General features: G+C 41.2%; 1 protein-coding gene across 1 annotated transcript; it reads right to left on the bottom strand.

Moving 5' to 3' along the window:
- Positions 1 to 8,305: 8,305 nt before the first annotated feature.
- On the bottom strand, positions 8,306 to 10,268 carry LOC143475312 (zona pellucida sperm-binding protein 3-like). The gene is made up of 8 exons (XM_076973131.1): positions 9,665 to 10,268; positions 9,472 to 9,590; positions 9,295 to 9,398; positions 9,047 to 9,224; positions 8,852 to 8,969; positions 8,696 to 8,781; positions 8,527 to 8,618; positions 8,306 to 8,413 (listed from the first exon to the last, which is right to left on the bottom strand). Exons 1-8 carry the CDS (start codon positions 10,223 to 10,225, stop codon positions 8,355 to 8,357), a joined length of 1,317 nt encoding a protein of 438 aa, XP_076829246.1. The 5' UTR covers positions 10,226 to 10,268; the 3' UTR covers positions 8,306 to 8,354.
- Positions 10,269 to 19,707: the final 9,439 nt, after the last annotated feature.

Genomic DNA, 19,707 nt, shown 5'->3' with positions numbered 1-19,707 from the left:
TGAACACGTCTACTGCAGAGAAGCCTCCTCAAGTCAGGACTCTTGTGGGCCAGTGCCTAATGCACAGGAGAACATTTAAACAACATACACAGGAGTTTTAGGGTGGTAGCAGTTCAGTGGCATTTTGTTGATGTTTCAAAAACGCTATCTTCCATGCCAAGTGGATGCATGATCAGGGTACAACTGCCATTGAAAAATAGCACCATGGTACAACGAGCACACGCGTAGTCTCAAACAAGCCGCACGGATCCTGAATCATAAATGGAGAAATTCTAAGTTAGAAGTGTATAGACCAGGGGTACTCAACTGGCGGACCGCGGTCCGGATCCGGACCCGAACGCAGTCCTGTCCGGACCCAATCTCATTCCTGATTAACTGGATACGGACCAAAACAAAACCGGAGCATTTATTTCAGGGCTATTGACAAAACACTCCGTCACGAGTGTTACGTTTGCCACCCCCGCTCAACAACTTACGTTCGCCACCCCGCTCAACAACTTAAAATAAACCAGGCTTTAAGCCTGCCTGGTTGACGCTTCGCGAGCGACGCGAGGGTCCGCGCGGCGAAAATAACGTAATCGCTGTGGCTCCGCGTGTGCGCGAGTGCCTCGCGCGCTGTCGGTTCGAGAGGTTGTGCACCTCTCGAATTTTGTAACTTCGCGCGCGCCGCGCTTCAGCGCAATGAACAAAGTCACGTTTTCAGGGTTCATACACCTATACAAGATGGAATTCAAGCACTTGTATGTCACTTTCAAGGTCCATTTCAATATTTCCCAGCATGTTAAACATAATTAAGTTAAATATTTATACATATACTCGAAATAATTCGCTTTTTATCACATTATTTAATGGTTGTTTATTTTAAAAACGCCCAATCTTCACGTCTTCACGTTCTCTCATGTTTCGTCCTGGAATTACAAGAGGCTCGTATTTGTTAACCTAATACAAGAGAATTGTTCAGTCAGACAGATATTTGTTGTGAAACCAAGTAGTTACAATTTCAAGCATTTTAAAGTACTTTAACCTAAATTCCAGCTCTTTTCAAACCTGAAACACATAGCAACATTAAAATCGGTCAGGTAAATGTTCATTCCCCTGTTTTGAGGGGTGTTTCTACCACATATCGTTTCGGAGAACACTGCAGTGACGCTCGCGAAAGTATAAAAAATAAACGCCTCCACCGTTCGCGCAGGGTCGCGCGAATAAGTAAGTAAGTAAGTAAAATACATTTATATAGCACTTTTCACAGGCACAAGCCACAAAGTGCTTTACAACGGAAAATAAAATAAAATAAATCAAAGACACAAAAACACACACTATAAAACAGAAATAAAATACAGTGTACAAGGTCAACGGCTGCAACCTCCACCACTAACTAAATGCCTGCGTAAAAAGGAAAGTCTTTAGCTGTTTTTTAAAAGTATCTACAGTGTCAGCTGATCTTAAATGTGGAGAAAGTGTGTTCCACAGTTTTGGAGCAACCACCTTAAATGCTCGGTCTCCACGAGTCTTTAGACATGAGCGTGGCACAGACAGTAAACTCAGGTTGTTTGACCTGAGTAATCGTGATGAAGTGTAGGGGTGGAGCAGGTCAGCGACATACACAGGAGCTGTGTTGTGTAGTGCTCTGTATGTTAAAGTTAAAATCTTGAACTGGATCCTGAATTCTACAGGAAGCCAGTGTAAGGATTTTAAAATGGGTGTTATGTGAGACCGTCTGCTTGACTTGGTCAGTAACCTCGCTGCAGCGTTTTGAATTATCTGTAAACGACCACGAGCTGATACACTGAGAGATGAAAACAAGGCATTACAGTAGTCTATGCGAGATGAAATAAACGCATGGATCAGCATCTCTAGATCTGCAGTTGAAACCATAGATCTCAGTTTACTGATATTTCTCAAGTGGAAGGTGGGTGGAGTCACGCGCTACAGTCACTCGTGAAAGTACCAGGCTTTACGTTCGTCCCCCCACCCCCCACCCCTCCCTCGGTCAACAACTTACGTTCGCCACCCCCGCAACGGACCTCAGGTCACAGGTATCTGCCAAAATTGGACCGCGGACAAATTTAGTTGAGTACGCCTGGTATAGACCATCATGGAAAAGCAGCCTTATTGAATATAAGCATGTCCTCCATACAGCAAAATCCTTTAAACGGCTTTAATAGAAAAACATAAAAACAATCAAGGACTCCTATTTAAAATGTGGAGCCATGAACAAATCAATTCACTAATGCCACTAGAGTGCAGTAGTAACAATTTTATGAAATTCTTTAATGATAAAATTGATATTAGGGAAAACATTTGTAGTGCTATCTCCAGAGCCTGTCAACATGCCAATGCACCTTGACAGTTTTATGAAATTATGAGCACTTTGCACAAGTTGTAGCTTCTTTATGGACTGTTTACAGCATCCAATTAGAAGACCATTACAGTAGTCCAATCTTGACGAGACAAAAGCATGGACCAGTTTCTCTGCATCAGCTAATGAAAGCGAGTGTCTCAGCTTGGCGATATTACGTAAATGGAAAAAGGCAGCCTTAGTGACATTGCATATATGTGTGTAAAATGAAAGATCCGAATCAATAGTGACACCTAAGCATTTTGCGGTAGATTTAGGTGTTACTGAAAAACCATCTAGGGTAAGGGGAATATCAGCCCAATTGCCGTTGGCACGCCGAGGCATATATCACTGGCACGCGACACGCTGGACCAGAATCAGCAAAGAAAATTTATAATAAAAAATTTCAGATGGCGAGCACGATCCTCCAACTGAAATCGCTCCTCAACGCTCTGCACTCAACACCCGCCACAGACCCATGTTTAAGAAGCATTTTGAGACAAAACATGACAAGACGTATAAAGATCCCGCTGAAAGAGCCGAAGCCGTTAAACGTGCCGTGGCTAGGTATGGCAAACAGTGCAGCTCTCCTAAAGTAGGGTGATTAAACATCCATATTTCCCGGGACATGTCCGTATTTCATGTCCTGTCCCGGGCATCCTGGGTTTTTTTTTTAAGTGAGGAAATGTCCTGGTTTTTAAATTACCTTCATTGGATTATTAAAATTAAAAATTTACATTTACATTTACGGCATTTAGCAGACGCTCTTATCCGGAGCGACTTACAAAAGTGCTAAGTGTTTAGTCAGAATATGCATCTCTATCTAGTATAAACAGGTTTAAGTCCAAACTACTCAAGCTCAAACAGTTGCCAGTGTTGATACCTAGAAAGAAGACAACAAAATATAAGATTAGACACAGAGAAATACCTAGCAAGACTGAAATACCTACAAGACTACATTAGCAAGTGTTCCCAGAGATAAAGTGCAATTACGATTTATACCAATGCTTCAGTAGATTAGTGCTTATAAGTGCTTTACAAAGAGATGGGTCTTCAGTCTGCATTTGAAAACCGTGAGAGAGTTCGCTGTTTGGATAGCCAGTGGAAGTTCGTTCCACCATCTGGGAGCCAGGACAGAGAAGCATCTTGTCGCATGTCTTCCATGAATCTTGAGGGATGGCGGGTCAAGCCGAGCCGTACTTGAAGCGCGAAGGGCTCGAGGTGCGGATCGACTCTTGACCATTGCCATAAGGTATGAAGGAGCTGGTCCATTTTTGGCTTTGTAGGCAAGCATCAGAATTTTAAACTGTATGCGAGCAGCCACGGGAAGCCAGTGAAGGGAGCACAGCAGTGGAGTGACATGAGTGAACTTGGGTAGATTGAAGACAAGCCTTGCTGCTGCATTCTGGATCAGTTGCAAGGGCCTGATGGCCTGCAGAGGAAGATCAGCCAGGAGAGAGTTGCAGTAGTCGAGCCTTGAAATGACAAGAGACTGGACAAGCCCCTGGGAGGCCTCCTGAGAGAGGAAGGGTTGGATACGTCGGATATTGTAGAGAAAGTATCTGCATGACCGAGTCAGGTTCGTAATATGGGCAGAGAATGACAACTGGTCATCCAGAGTCACCCCAAGGTTTCTTGCATCTTCAGACGGAACAATCAAAGAGTTCTCGAATGAGATGGCAAGATCCTGCTGAGGACCTGTAGCTCCAGGGACGAAGAGCAGCTCAGTCTTGCTGGGATTGAGGTTTAGATGATGAGCTGCCATCCATGAAGAGATGTCACTCAGACATGCCGAGATACGCTGCAAACCTGAGTATCAGATGGTGGGAAGGAAAGCATTAGTTGAGTGTCATCAGCATAGCAGTGGTACGAGAAACCATGAGAGGTCATTACATCACCAAGAGAACGGGTGTAGAGTGAAAAGAGGAGAGGACCTAGCACTGAGCCTTGAGGGACACCAGTAAGGAGCCTGCAAGGAGCAGATGTAGACCCTCTCCATGTTACCTGGTAAGAACGTCTCTCTAGATAGGACTCAAACCACTTCCATGCAGAGCCCGCAATTCCCAGGTCAGCGAGGACAGATAGGAGGATCTTGTGGTTCACTGTGTCGAAAGCTGCAGAGAGGTCCAGAAGGATCAGAACCGATGACAATTTGGATGCTCTTGCAGTCTGGAGCTTCTCAGTCACCGCTATGAGGGCCGTTTCTGTTGAGTGTGCTGGTTTGAAGCCCGACTGGTTGGGGTCCTGGAGCAGGTTCTGAGTGAGAAAGAGAGACAGTTGGTTGTATACAGCACGCTCAAGAATTTGATAGGTAAGAAAGGAGTGATACCGGTCGGTAGTTGCAGACATCTGAGCTGTCCAGGGTGGGCTTCTTCAGAATTGGGACCACTCTGGCAGTCTTGAATGCAGCTGGGACCTGGCCTGATGACAAGGAGCTGTTCATGATGAACGTGATGAAGGGCACTAAGGTGGCACGGCGCTGCGTGTGATGTAATCCCTGAGCCACGTCAAAGCTGGATTATTTATTATGGATTATACTTTCACGAGTGACCTTAGCGCGCGATTCTGCATACCTCGCGCAAACCTCCGCGAACGGCGGAGGCATTTAAAGTTGACGCATCACATTCTTTGCAGTGTTGTCCGAAACGATATGTGGTAGTATAAAGAAACACCCCTCAAAAACGGGGAAGGAACATTCACCTGACAAAATGTTAATGTTGCATTGTGTTCCAGGCTTGAAAAGTGCTGGAATTTAGGCTAAAGTGAGGGCAGCGTGAATGTAGACAGCGTGACTGTCAGTACGTAACATGAAACATGAAATGTGACTGAAGGGTCATAGGTTCGATTCCCAGGCCTGAGGCCATGACTGAGGTGTCCTTGAGCAAGGCACCTAACCCCAACTGCTCCCCGGGTGCCGGGTTAGAGCTGTGTGTTTCTAGCTGCACAGATGGGTAAAAGCGGAGGACAAATTTCAATTGCGGAGGAAAAAAAAAAAAAAAACACACAATTGACAAATAGAGCACATTTACATGCCACATATATTTTCAGATTCCAGCCATTTTCAGATCTCTCCAGAAATGTTCAAATCAGATTCTGGGCTCTGGCAGGGCCACTCAAGAACATTCACAGAGTCGTCCCAAAGCCACTCCTGTGTCATCTTGACTGTGTGCCAGAGGTGGGCAGTAACGAAGTACATTTACTTAAGTACTGTACTTAAGTACAGTTCTTGAGTATTTGTACTTTACTTAAGTTGATTTTTTTTTAAATACTTATGACTTTCACTTCACTACAGTTGAATAACAAATACAGTACTTATCACTCCACTACATTTCTGTCCAGCTCTCGTTACTCGTTACTTCCACACACAACTCTCCTCCCCTCCCCCGATAGTATTTTCACAGGTGACAGCCTATCAGCAATCAAGGATGTGTCTGCGAGGTGTAAAATCAAGTTCGGTGTCGCTAGTCGTTCTTTTCCTAAATAACAGCAACATGAGCGTAGACGGCGGTGATGGAGCATGCCAGGGTTGCCAACTTTTCAAGATCGCTTGGAGGGTGATTTGAACCTGGACTTGGTGGCGAGTGTAAATTGTTGATCGGGGGGTGGCGAACGTTACCGGGGCGGTGAAAAATGGACACAAATTAAGTATTATATCGCGATCGCCAGTGGTTGATAGATATAGATCAGAGGTAAATAAACTATTTTTTTTTTCGGCGTGAGATATCGGAACTGTGGCGTGAGAGAGTGTGAAAACGGTCAAATGCGTGTGTCTCACGCTCAATGTGTGAGAGCTGGCAACCCTGGCATGCTCTTTTGCACCCATGGCCGTATCTCGACAAAATGTTCCAGTTTTCTGAACGGATGAATCATTCCTATCGTTTTAAATGCATGCTTTGTTTGCCAAAAACAAACTATATCACTGCATACCAAAATTCACCGTCCCACCTGAGGAAGTATATTACGGTATGCAGCCTAAATGTTTTGTTAAGTGACTATGTAGTCAGAGGAGCTTTGCGGTAAGGCTAGTGAAATGACTTTGCCTGCTCACTCCACTGCTAAGTCTGCTAGGATCACTATAAATAATGTTAACATTATATTGGCAAGTAATTCAAACTACGGAAACATCAATAAGGGAAACCGTGTGGGTTAATCGAATCTTGTCAAATAATGTTTCCATTCTAATGTCAGTGTAGAATTAATGTCAATAATTCTAATGTGGCTGTGATTTCTAGTTTGAAAAGAGTTTGTTAGCATGTTGGGTGGCATGGAGTTGGTGGGCTTTGGCCATACTGCAAAAGGTTGTAGCAAGGTTAGACTACCAAGATGCCACACTGCTAATTTTACTTTGTCTTTGTTTATATTGACTGTAGCATAATGTTGTATTGGATGACTGAATACCTAACTAGCAAAGAGAGAAAACCATCATTTTATTATTGACTTTTAATATGGTAACATAATTTGCTTAAACAGGTTAGGCTAGGCTAATCAGTGAATTGTGGTTTTAGAAAATGTTTTTGTTCCTTAAACTAAACTGTAGGTTAAACTTTTCTGCTACCACTACCTGAATGATGTACATCATTGGAATATGCCTTATGGATTATTATCAAAGACTGTATGAATATTATGCCCAAAGAGGATTTGGTAGGATGTATAATACTTTTAAACTATAACTTTTTTACAAATGTGACGGAAGGTGTACTTTAATACTTAAGTATTTTTAAAAGCAAGTACTTCAGTACTTTCACTTAAGATTTTGAACATGCAACTTTCACTTGTATCGGAGTAGCATTTGACCAGTGGTATCTGTACTTTGACTCAAGTAATGAAATTGAGTACTTCGTCCGCCTCTGCTGTGTGCTTAGGGACGTTCTGTTGGAAGACGAACCTTTGCCCCAGAGCACTCTGGAGCAGGTTTTTCTTCAACGTTCTCTATATGTTGCTGCAAGGAAACTAAACTATATAAGGACACTACAGAAAAATGAAATCACAAAACATTTTAAATTCAAGAGTGATGGACACCTATTGAAATAGACATCTTGCAAAGAAAATGGCAGCAAATGAACTGAAGGTGGCAAAATAGAAGGCAGAGTTCATGAGAACACTGCAAGGACTTGAAAATATTTGATGGATTACCAATAACTCCCCCATGGAAATGTCACAGGTGGGTGTCCGAGAGTTAAATTATTGAAATACTATGGATATCCTAGTGGATACTAGCCACACAATCTCAATTCCATCTCTCCTCAGGCTCAGTACAAGCATGATGGTCCCTTACCTCCTGTCTGAACTATCAAAAGGTTAGCAAGGCAGAGGAATGAGGATCAAATACGCAGATAAGCTCTTAGTCTTTTGCTATACTGTTTTTCATTTGTGTGAATCATTGGTAGCTCAGGTCATTAAAAGCTTTGATGGTCATAGTCAACCACTGCAGACAAAGATGTACCATCTAGATGCACTATACCCTCCTAACAAAGATCCTTTTGCAGAAGTAGCTCAGTCTAAATCAGTTACACTTCAGTACAGCAAAAGTTCAAGGTTGACCTGACAGACTTCTAGTCCAAATAAGCTTTGCTTGTGTAAATAGGACAGACTGGTCATCGTTCCAAATGATTAGAATAACTTTCATGAGCCATTCCTACAAAGAGCATTTTCAGGAGCTACACCTACCTCAACTTCATTCCAGAAAGATCTCCAAGACAAGACCTGCCCATTATGAGGACACCTTTCTCCAGTGGCTTCCACCAACCTTCCTTTGTTCCTCGTGTCTGGTTTGAGCATCAGAGTAGACATGGAGTACAGCAATCTCACCTGACCTTTGGCAGTTGGTCATTTGCTCAACACACCATGTATAAACCCAGCTCAATTTTGGGTTTGATCACCTTACACTTGGCAATTAATACATCTATTTACATCCCAGCTGAAGACCTAGACTGGGCTCAGCCCAATTGCAAAGCAACACAGGACAAGTTGTGGAGTCGCAGCACAAAGTTTATTTCAGTCAATACATGGAGACCCATCAAGCACGCTCCTCAACCATGATGGGACCAAGGATTACTTCCCCTTCCAGCTGTGTACCTACAAAAAAGGGGAAGGGGTTTAGGGTGTGCATGCAAACCCCCATCACCTCTAGTCCAACACCCAGACCCTCTCCAAGAAGCATCAGGTATTAGAGCATGGCCTACACGTACCTCTGTCCTCAGACAAGTCTCGCCACTTCCGCAAGCTACAGGTGGTGTCACAGCAGCCACACACCTGGTTGACACCATATGCTTCAGTCCACCTGTGAAGCCAGAATACCCAAGCTTACGAGCAAGGCCTCACCAGTAACCTGCTGGTTTCAGGAACACAGCCAAATACCTGTTGCTAGAGAACGAACAAGCTTTGTGCTCAGCATCAGCAGGGTAAGAAGCTGGAGTTGCCTTCATAAAGCATGTGAAGTAGAGCTGGAGAGACAAGGGTTAATTCAGACAGCCAGTCATTCTAGTCACCCCCCTACCAAACATGGTTACATACCAAACCACTGTTGTCCTGCTGAAACTTGAATGCCTCTAGCTGAAACCTCAGGTGGTCTGCTTCAGTTTGGGGCAGGAAGTGAGACTGGGAACCCGTGAGCTTGGCATCAATCAGGCACCTGCAATCATTTGTGCAGTTAGACCAAAGCTACTTGATCTCCGCAGCCATCACAAAGCCCAGAAGGATGCCACTCACCCATGGTTATCAATGAAGGCATAACTAGGGACTGCATTCACATCAGGAACCACCGTGGCCACACAGGTGTCCAGATACACATGAAGGGGCACATGGTAGAACTGAATTACAGATGCCTCAATACTGATCACATCATGCAGGAAGTACTGGTTGGAGAGCCTTTCAGATTTCCAGTCATCTGGAGAAGAAACCTCATTAGATCAAGTTCTGGCACAGACCAGCAAGTCTGGTGTAGCCATGGGACAAACCTGTCATGAGCCTCAGGGAGAAAACGAGCTGTTCCTCAGCAACTTGGGTAGAAGCATATGGGATCCAGGCAGGCATTAGAGCATTGCTGCTTACATTGTGGAGCCTGCAAAGCATTTGATAGTCATTAGATTGAACAGAACCTTCCAAATAATGAACAGCAAATTTGGGTCCAATACCTTGGATAGTGACACTCTATACGAACCACAGCACCAACAGTTCGCACAATAGGAGTGTGAGCAAAATTGTGGGGAACATAGCGGACGTAGAAGACATAGACCAGCTCATCCTGGGTCATCTGTTAAGAAAGAACAGGTGTTATTGCATGTGGGTTTAACACAGCACTGAAGCATTCACTTCATAGACACTCACACTGGTAGTACTGTTGCAGCCTTGCAGTGCTGACTGGAAGATGAGGACTTGAGCAGCACGGTCCTCCCCACTGACGGCACAGTTTCCCAGGGTGACCTCTGAGGGATTTATCAGCTCACCAGTACCAAACAGGTCCTTCTTGACCTCCACATGTATGCCAGCCTCACCACATTCTGCTGCTACACTGGCAGCAGGAACAGGGGGGCTCATCTGAAACTGCATTAGTGGCTGTCTTGCTGGTACCTGCGGTTCATTGGGGAAATGCCACGCCACCTGCTTCACAGGTCCCTGCAGTACTTGCTGGGACTGAACGTTGGAAGTCAGCTGTACAGGATTCCAAGACTGCTGGCTAAATGAGCCTTGCGCAGGCCCTGTGGGGTTAGAAACATGGCTCCCCTGAGAAACCCCTCCAGCAACAACTTGCCTTATTGCTTGTGGCTGTTGATGAGGTTGTAGTCCAGCTGGAAGTTGAGATTTGAACACTCCTTGTAGTTGTGCATCAGACAACACAAACACACCCAGCAACAGCACCACACCAAGCACCACTTTATTCAAACCCATTGTTCTTCTACCTAATAAAATAAATTAAAAAGCTCACACATAGTAGTCTTGTTTGACCATTCCATTTTATATCTTAAAGGAGGCTTGTAGCCCCACCCCCTCCTAATGAGCTTAACGGCCCTCTGAACCTGATGATGAGGTTATTACTCTTTCACAGCTGACACAAATCAACACTCCTCCTTGTCCTATGTGACATGCACTGGTATGTATAATTTTCCCTTCTTTCTTTTGTTATTCATATATTTTCTCAGATTTATTTTGGATACTGCATACATTCTAACCGAATCACATTCAGGCGGAGGACCACCGGGCAAGCCTCTTAGCGCAGTTTGTGTGGTGGTGCAGTGTATCATGGGGGAAGACATTAATGAAATTCTAAAACATATCAAAGACAAAGTTTTTATAATTTATTTAGATTTGCACACAAACACTGTAATGCTAATTGTCACTTCAAAATTATTGCATCTGTCAGTAATAAAGAAGCTGCTGGTGCTCCCGACCCTGCTGGCTTGAGCGCAGACTCTCCATCTTCCCCTCCCTCTCTGACAGCACTTCCAAACACCTCCAGTCATGAATGGCCAGAGGAAGAGTGAGCATCTGAAGGACGTCTGACAGAGGACTCACTCCCAAATGACATACAATAACTGACAAGGCAGATGTCAAAGCTTAAAATTAAAGTATTAAAATCGCAGCATGAATATTACACTCTTGCACGAAAAAAATGAAAGGAAGAAAAAAAAATGAAACCCATGCTTATCTTAATGCCTAATTATTGTGCATATTTGTGCATTGTGCATATTTATGTGCATATTTATATATCTATAAAATTGAAATGTGTACCTAAAATGAAGGTTCGCACGTGTCTTTGTCTTCTCAGTGCCATCTCAGCCCCCTGGTGGCAACTCTTAACAACTTATGAGTTCTCTGGAGCAGTCTTAACTTTTCGGGAGAGTAAGAGTGATTCTTATACTTGAGAGTTTTGATAACCGGCACTTACACTTAACTCTGTGAATAGGAGCAAATCTAAGAATTTTTCAGCACTTAAGTCCAAAATTCCACTCTAAGAAGTTTGATAAATATGGGCCCTGGAGTGGTCTATAAACATCCCCCTGGTCTACTCAATCCAGCCCATACCATTCTTTCTCCTCTGTAGGGGAAGACTACAATAAGGATCATATATATACACTGCTCAAAAAAATAAAGGGAACACTTAAACAGATGGCACAGATGGCAAGGACTAAAATGCTCCAAGACAAAGAGGCACCTGCCTGATTCAAATTATATACTTGAATCATATGATCATATACTGCTCAAAAAAATAAATGGAACACTAAAATAACACATCCTAGATTTCAATGAATAAAAATTCAAAAAATAAAAAAACTAATTTCTAACTGTTGTCTGTTCCATTTGCACAAGAGCAGTTGAAATTGATTCACAATCAGTGTGGATGACTTGGAGTTACATGTATGGTGTGATTTTTGTTTCAATAGTTCCACAAAAGCAAAAGTAAATCCAAGAGCAGAAAGTATATGTTATGAATGCAAAACAGAAAAAAAATATATCAAAAGTATATTTTTTAATATAATTGGTTATTTGAAACTTATTTTCGTTTGCATTTTGACAAGTTTTTGGTTCCATTGTTTTTGTTTTTTTGGATTTTCCCAGTAAGGTCTTTTGCTTCTGGAATCTCTCTTTGCTTCTGCTTCGTTTTTTGCTTCTGACTTTTGGAACACATTTCACGTGTGGGAGGGTCTTAGATGAAGGCGTTCCTCTGCAATCTCCATTGGTCACTGATTCCGGACTGACACAGAGCTCTGAGACCGCCTCTGGGACCAAGCCACGCCCACCTCACCAGCTTCCCAACGTTTTCAAACATAGCGGAACGCGGGGGTTCTGTTTCACAGTAGCATGTAAACTGAGTTTTACCATTAAAGTTTATACAAAGGTTTTAGTTAATTGCTAAATGGTCTGTAGATATTGCAAATGTACATAATAACTACATTAAGCATGCTCACTAGCGTGAGCTTTTTAAAATTTTTGTGAACTGGATGGAGAGAACATTGATGTGTGGAAGAAATATGAGTATTTGCAATATCTGGTATGGGGACAGGTGTAGGATATATAGTAAATTTACAAATATAGTAAAATACATAATGGTAAAAAATACCAAAATTAAAGCAATACTGAAAAGTGGCCACCCTATATTTATTTTTATTATTTTATTATTAGGATCCCCATTAGCTGCTATCTCAGAGCTGCTATTCTTCCTGGGGTCCAAAAAGACAAACCACACTAACAATACAAGCCAACATAATAACAATAACAACAATCATAAAATAAAAATTAAAAATTAATACTAACAATAATAATAATAACCATTATAATAAGAACAATAATACTAATCGTTTCCATTATTGCCATTATCATTCTCACCATCACCATAATGACATTATCAACAATATCAACAACTGAATAAGTAAAAAAAATAAAAAATAAATCCACTTATAAATAAATACAGCAGTAACATAAAAAAGGAAGTTTAAACAAAAAAACACAATTCTAACTTAATTCCATTAATTTATATTATTTGTTAAATAATGTTTCTTAATTTGTTTTTTAAACATAAATTTGCCCTCTATTTTAAGTAATGAAACTGGCAATGAGTTCCACTCCTTCATAGCTCTATAAATTACAGTTCGGCACATATAATTAGTTTTTGCTCTAGGTAATTTGAAATAGTTTTTTGTTGTATATCTTGTAGAATTGGTTTCTCTTCCTTTTACACGCTCCATTTGACCATAGAGCTCCACTGGATGTTTTTGTTCATATATGTTTGTTCATATATGTATCTATAAAATTGAAATGTGTACCTAAAATGAAGGTTCGCACGCGTCTTTGTCTTCTCAGTGCCATCTCAGCCCCCTGGTGGCAACTCTTAACAACTTATGAGTTCTCTGGAGCAGTCTTAACTTTTCGGGAGAGTAAGAGTGATTCTTATACTTGAGAGTTTTGATAACCGGCACTTACACTTAACTCTGTGAATAGGAGCAAATCTAAGAATTTTTCAGCACTTAAGTCCAAAATTCCACTCTAAGAAGTTTGATAAATATGGGCCCTGGAGTGGTCTATAAACATCCCCCTGGTCTACTCAATCCAGCCCATACCATTCTTTCCCCTCTGTAGGGGAAGACTACAATAAGGATCATATATATACACTGCTCAAAAAAATAAAGGGAACACTTAAACAGATGGCACAGATGGCAAGGACTAAAATGCTCCAAGACAAAGAGGCACCTGCCTGATTCAAATTATATACTTGAATCATATGATCATATACTGCTCAAAAAAATAAATGGAACACTAAAATAACACATCCTAGATTTCAATTAATAAAAATTCAAAAAATAAAAAAACTAATTTCTAACTGTTGTCTGTTCCATTTGCACAAGAGCAGTTGAAATTGATTCACAATCAGTGTGGATGACTTGGAGTTACATGTATGGTGTGATTTTTGTTTCAATAGTTCCACAAAAGCAAAAGTAAATCCAAGAGCAGAAAGTATATGTTATGAATGCAAAACAGAAAAAAAATATATCAAAAGTATATTTTTTAATATAATTGGTTATTTGAAACTTATTTTCGTTTGCATTTTGACAAGTTTTTGGTTCCATTGTTTTTGTTTTTTTGGATTTTCCCAGTAAGGTCTTTTGCTTCTGGAATCTCTCTTTGCTTCTGCTTCGTTTTTTGCTTCTGACTTTTGGAACACATTTCACGTGTGGGAGGGTCTTAGATGAAGGCGTTCCTCTGCAATCTCCATTGGTCACTGATTCCGGACTGACACAGAGCTCTGAGACCGCCTCTGGGACCAAGCCACGCCCACCTCACCAGCTTCCCAACGTTTTCAAACATAGCGGAACGCGGGGGTTCTGTTTCACAGTAGCATGTAAACTGAGTTTTACCATTAAAGTTTATACAAAGGTTTTAGTTAATTGCTAAATGGTCTGTAGATATTGCAAATGTACATAATAACTACATTAAGCATGCTCACTAGCGTGAGCTTTTTAAAATTTTTGTGAACTGGATGGAGAGAACATTGATGTGTGGAAGAAATATGAGTATTTGCAATATCTGGTATGGGGACAGGTGTAGGATATATAGTAAATTTACAAATATAGTAAAATACATAATGGTAAAAAATACCAAAATTAAAGCAATACTGAAAAGTGGCCACCCTATATTTATTTTTATTATTTTATTATTAGGATCCCCATTAGCTGCTATCTCAGAGCTGCTATTCTTCCTGGGGTCCAAAAAGACAAACCACACTAACAATACAAGCCAACATAATAACAATAACAACAATCATAAAATAAAAATTAAAAATTAATACTAACAATAATAATAATAACCATTATAATAAGAACAATAATACTAATCGTTTCCATTATTGCCATTATCATTCTCACCATCACCATAATGACATTATCAACAATATCAACAACTGAATAAGTAAAAAAAATAAAAAATAAATCCACTTATAAATAAATACAGCAGTAACATAAAAAAGGAAGTTTAAACAAAAAAACACAATTCTAACTTAATTCCATTAATTTATATTATTTGTTAAATAATGTTTCTTAATTTGTTTTTTAAACATAAATTTGCCCTCTATTTTAAGTAATGAAACTGGCAATGAGTTCCACTCCTTCATAGCTCTATAAATTACAGTTCGGCACATATAATTAGTTTTTGCTCTAGGTAATTTGAAATAGTTTTTTGTTGTATATCTTGTAGAATTGGTTTCTCTTCCTTTTACACGCTCCATTTGACCATAGAGCTCCACTGGATGTTTTTGTTCATATATGTTTTTAACTAATCTTACAAGGGTCATCTTGCACCTGTCTTCAACCTTTAACCATTCAAGTTTTTCATGCATTTTATTAGTGCTTGTTCTATATGGACATTTTAATGTAATTCTTGCTGCTTTGTTTTGTATTATTTGCAATTTTATCAAATTTTTCTTTGCTGTATTGGACCATATTGCTGCACAGTAATCTAAATGTGATAATACTAATGATTGTATGACTAATTTTAATGAACTCTGCGTTAAGAATTTTGCACATCTCCTTATTACTGCTAGAACTTTTCCCATCTTTTTAATCATGTTTTCGATGTGTTTTGACCATAATAATTTATTATCAATTATGACACCTAACAGTGTTGTTTCTTTAACTTGTATTATTTTTTCCTTACCTATATTCAATATTAACTGTGGCTCTGTTTTAAATAATGATTTTGTCTTAATTATAATACTTGTTGTTTTCTGTATATTCAATATTAATTTATTACTTTCCATCCAATTCACTACCATATTCAATTCTTCGTTCAATATATATGAAAGGTCTCTCTCTGTCTCAGCCGATACGTATAAGGTGGTATCATCAGCGTACATCTGCATCCTGGCTTTATTTAGCACTAAAGGAAGATCATTTATGTATACTGAGAAGAGTAAAGGGCCTAGACAACTTCCTTGTGGGACTCCAAGTTTCACCTTCCTACTCTCTGACAGACACCCGTTGTAAAATACCCTTTGACTCCTGTCCAACAGATAGCTTTGAAACCATGCTATCACTGTCAAATCTAGCCCATAAACTGCTAGCTTTTTCAATAAGAACTCATGATTTAGCACATCAAAAGCAGCACTAAGGTCTAAAAGTACTACTCCAACCATCTTCTTACCTTCTAATTCTTTTAACCAGTCATCATTCATTTGTATATACAACCAGCTTTGTTCACTCACACTGTTTTTCAGTGTTTTTTTCAGTGTTTTTTATTTTTTGAATTTTTATTAATTGAAATCTAGGATGTGTTATTTTAGTGTTCCCTTTATTTTTTTGAGCAGTATATGATCATATGATTCAAGTATATAATTTGAATCAGGCAGGTGCCTCTTTGTCCTGGAGCATTTTAGTCCTTGCCATCTGTGCTACATAAATCATTCATTCTTTAATGGAACTGGCTCTATAATCTAAGTAGATCAACCTTTAGAAGAAGAAGACTAGGGAAGGAAGCTGCACCAACCCCGTACTATGAAGTCATGCTCATTCTCTCTCACCAGACTCCTTTTTCAAGTCCCCAGTTAAAATAAAATAATTTGTTGCAAGTAATCAGGGGTGTTGTGTCTTTCAGTGTGCACACTTCAATTAATATTTCCTTCTCATAAGATTTACAATTTAGTTTCATTTATTGAGGGGGGATGCATGGCGATGTTGCTCTGATTCTGTGCCGTCCTTTCCAGAGTACTGAGATGTGGAAGTTCTTCTTCGCCTTCTCCTGAGACGCTACCAGACTCAGCAGAACTCCAGCTTGCTCTTGAATGAATGTTTAATTTATGTAGCGCCTTTCAGGAAACCCAAGGCGCTTTACAATTTTAACACAGGTACAAGTCTCAGATAACCAATCACACACACACCGGCGAGAAGTGGCAGCCAATTGCGCACAGCGTAGTCTCTACCGGGATCCACAGACCACTGGGGGACTGAATGGGGGAGAGGACAGATCCTAGTGGCAGAGCACCATCCACCACTGGGCATACAAACACACACACATTCATGCACAGACACTCACACAACTGCTTTTATTGAACAGAGAGACACAGGCACACACTCAGGGAGAATTTGTCAGGGACTGCCAATTTACCTAACCTCCATGTTTTTGGACTGTGGGAGGAAACCCACGCAAACACGGGGAGAACATAGAAACTCCACTCAGATAGGGACTTGAACCCAAGACCCCAGTGCTGAGAGGCAAACGTACTAACCATCAAGCCACCGTGTTGCCCTCTTCATGCTTGTTCTCCTCTTCTTTCTCTTTGGGGCATTTTGGGAGCGTAAAGGGCGACATGGGATGTAGTAAGCAATGAGCTCACTCAGATATTGTGGGGCAAGACCATTTAACGCCACTCTCGCGGCATTACACTGGTTTCCGATTAAATATTGAATTGAATTAAAAATTCTTCTGTTAAGGTATTAACAGAAGACCGGGGTAGACCGGGGGATATTTATAGACCACTCCAGGGGCCTCATGTACAAAGACTTGCGTGGATTTCTTACAAAAAATTGGCGTATGCATAAAAAAAATCCGGATGTATCAAACTGTGCGTACGCCGGAATCCACGCACAAAAGTGGTCAGACATCAAGGTGGATGTGAAGCGGAGGCTGACTACGCATCGCCAGAGTGTTACCCAAACAGGCGGGGGTGCAGCAGATGTCGACATTACCCAGTTTGACTGGAGAGTTGCCGGTATTATGGGTGACACGGCCCTCACCGGGGTGGTGGGTCCGAGTGTGGGGGATTCAGATTGGACAAAAAGTAAGTATTTATTTCTATAAGTCAGTGTTGATTGGACGTGTCATAAAATATTGTTTACGTACTGGTGACAAGAATAAACTCAGTCATTTTTGTTTTTACACATTTTTATTTTCCTTTCAGGGACTGAAACTGGAGAGGACACGCAGTCTCAGCCAGCTGCCACAGACGAGGGATGCTCCTCCACCGTCCCTGGTACATCTGGGGTCACGGAGACCTCCAGCGCGCCCCACCTGCCAGCAGCTGATGACCGTCCAACCAGCCGTGTCCTGACTACGGCTGTCCTGCAATCACAGGACGAGATTGTGAAGGGAATAGGTGAAATTTCTATAGACCTAAGAAATATCTGTGATGTGCTCACAAGAATCAGCAACTCAATAAATTCATTCGTTAATAAATGAATACTGTCTCTTACCTTTTTTATATTGTAGTTATGACTTGTTGCCTTGTTTGTATGGCACCTGGGTTAGGCTGCGCATTAATTTGTCCTGGCTCTGGGTCCGCTGGTTGCTCCACCGCCTTCAACAATGGCACAGCATACCTGTGCGCAACATTGTGCAGGACCCCACATGCCCTCACAATACAGCATACATTCTCTGGCCGATACATGAGCATCCCCCAGTCCTGTCCAGGCAGCGCCACCGGCTTTTCAGCTACCCAATCGCCCTCTCCATGACTGACCGGGTGCGAGAATGGATAGAATTGTATCTCCGCTCCCGGTCAGTCTGTAGATTACAAAGGGGGGTCATCAGCCACGTCTTGAGCGCGTAGCCGCTGTCTCCTAAGTAATGTAACAATTACCCATGTTTTAAATTAATTATTCTAAGCTGGAAATGTCAAATGCTTTTATTTAAATGCTTTAAAAGTGTTACTTACCAAGAAGCCACCCATCACGCACTCTGCCAGCTTGTAATCTTAGCCCAACTATGCTGTTTGTAAGGATGTGGGAATCATGGGTTGATCCAGGCCACCGTGCCACTACATTAGTAAGGCACATTTTTGCATCACAGATGATTTGCACATTTATGGAATGAAAGTGCTTTCTATTCACATAAGCAAATTCCTCCTCAGATGGTGCCTTTATAGCAAAGGGCGTCGCGCGCTGTCGATTCGCGAGGTCGTGCACCTCTCGAATTTTGTAACTTTGCACGCACCAGCACATTAAACTTAATAAAGTTAAATATTTATACATCTATTCGAAATGATTCGAAATAATTCACTTTTTATTCACATTATTTAATGGTTGTTTATTCTCAAAACGCCCAATCTTAACGTCTTCACGTTCTCTCATGTTTGGCCCTGGAATTACAAGAGGCTCGTATTTGTTAACGTAATACAAGAGAACTGTTCAGTCAGATAGCTATTTGTTGTGAAACAAAGTAGTTACAATTTCAAGCATTTTCAAGTACTTTAGCCTAAATTCCAGCACTTTTCAAACCTTTATTACTTTTTTCATTTAATGTACAGGACATGTTTTCTTTGAAGGAAGTTTGTTTTTATCTGTTTGCTTGTTGAAAAATGTTTTCACTTGAAATTACTGACAGATCATTTAAGCATTAAATAATATACACTGTGTTAGGTCTTGGTTCAATAGGCTATGTGCAATCATTTCAATATGTTTTAATAAACATTGAACCAGTCCGGCCCTCGGCTTGTAGCAAATTTGGTTTTTTGGCCCTCGGTGTATTTGACTTTGACATCCCTGCATTAGGAAAACCGGCTATCGCTGCAAATTGCGCTTTAATGTTTGCCTGGTCAACCGCATCATATGGGAACTTTATATACCTAGCTGATATGCAGATGATCCCATCCAAAACAGCTGGCATGGCCCGGCTCAAAGATGACTGGGACATCCCTGACCGGTCTGCCAGTTCTCTTTGAAACGAGCCAGTTGCCAGGAAGCCGAGCGTTGTCAGCACCTGTAAAGGAACTGGCAATGTGCAACTCCTCGCCGTTTCTCTCTTCAATACTGGACCCAACTCAGCACAGAGTTCCAAGAAGACAGCTCTTGGAAGTCTGAAACAGCTTATAAGCCACTCATCATCATGGGCCAAAAAATCATAATGGTCACGGAAAACGCGCTCTCGGCGAATTCGGCCATTAGCAATAT

Source organism: Brachyhypopomus gauderio, chromosome 14 (genome assembly GCF_052324685.1).
Source record: "Brachyhypopomus gauderio isolate BG-103 chromosome 14, BGAUD_0.2, whole genome shotgun sequence".
Classification (NCBI taxonomy): Eukaryota; Metazoa; Chordata; class Actinopteri; order Gymnotiformes; family Hypopomidae; genus Brachyhypopomus; species Brachyhypopomus gauderio.
Note: the sequence above shows the minus strand (reverse complement) of the source record. Positions and strands in the feature narration are given on the sequence as shown.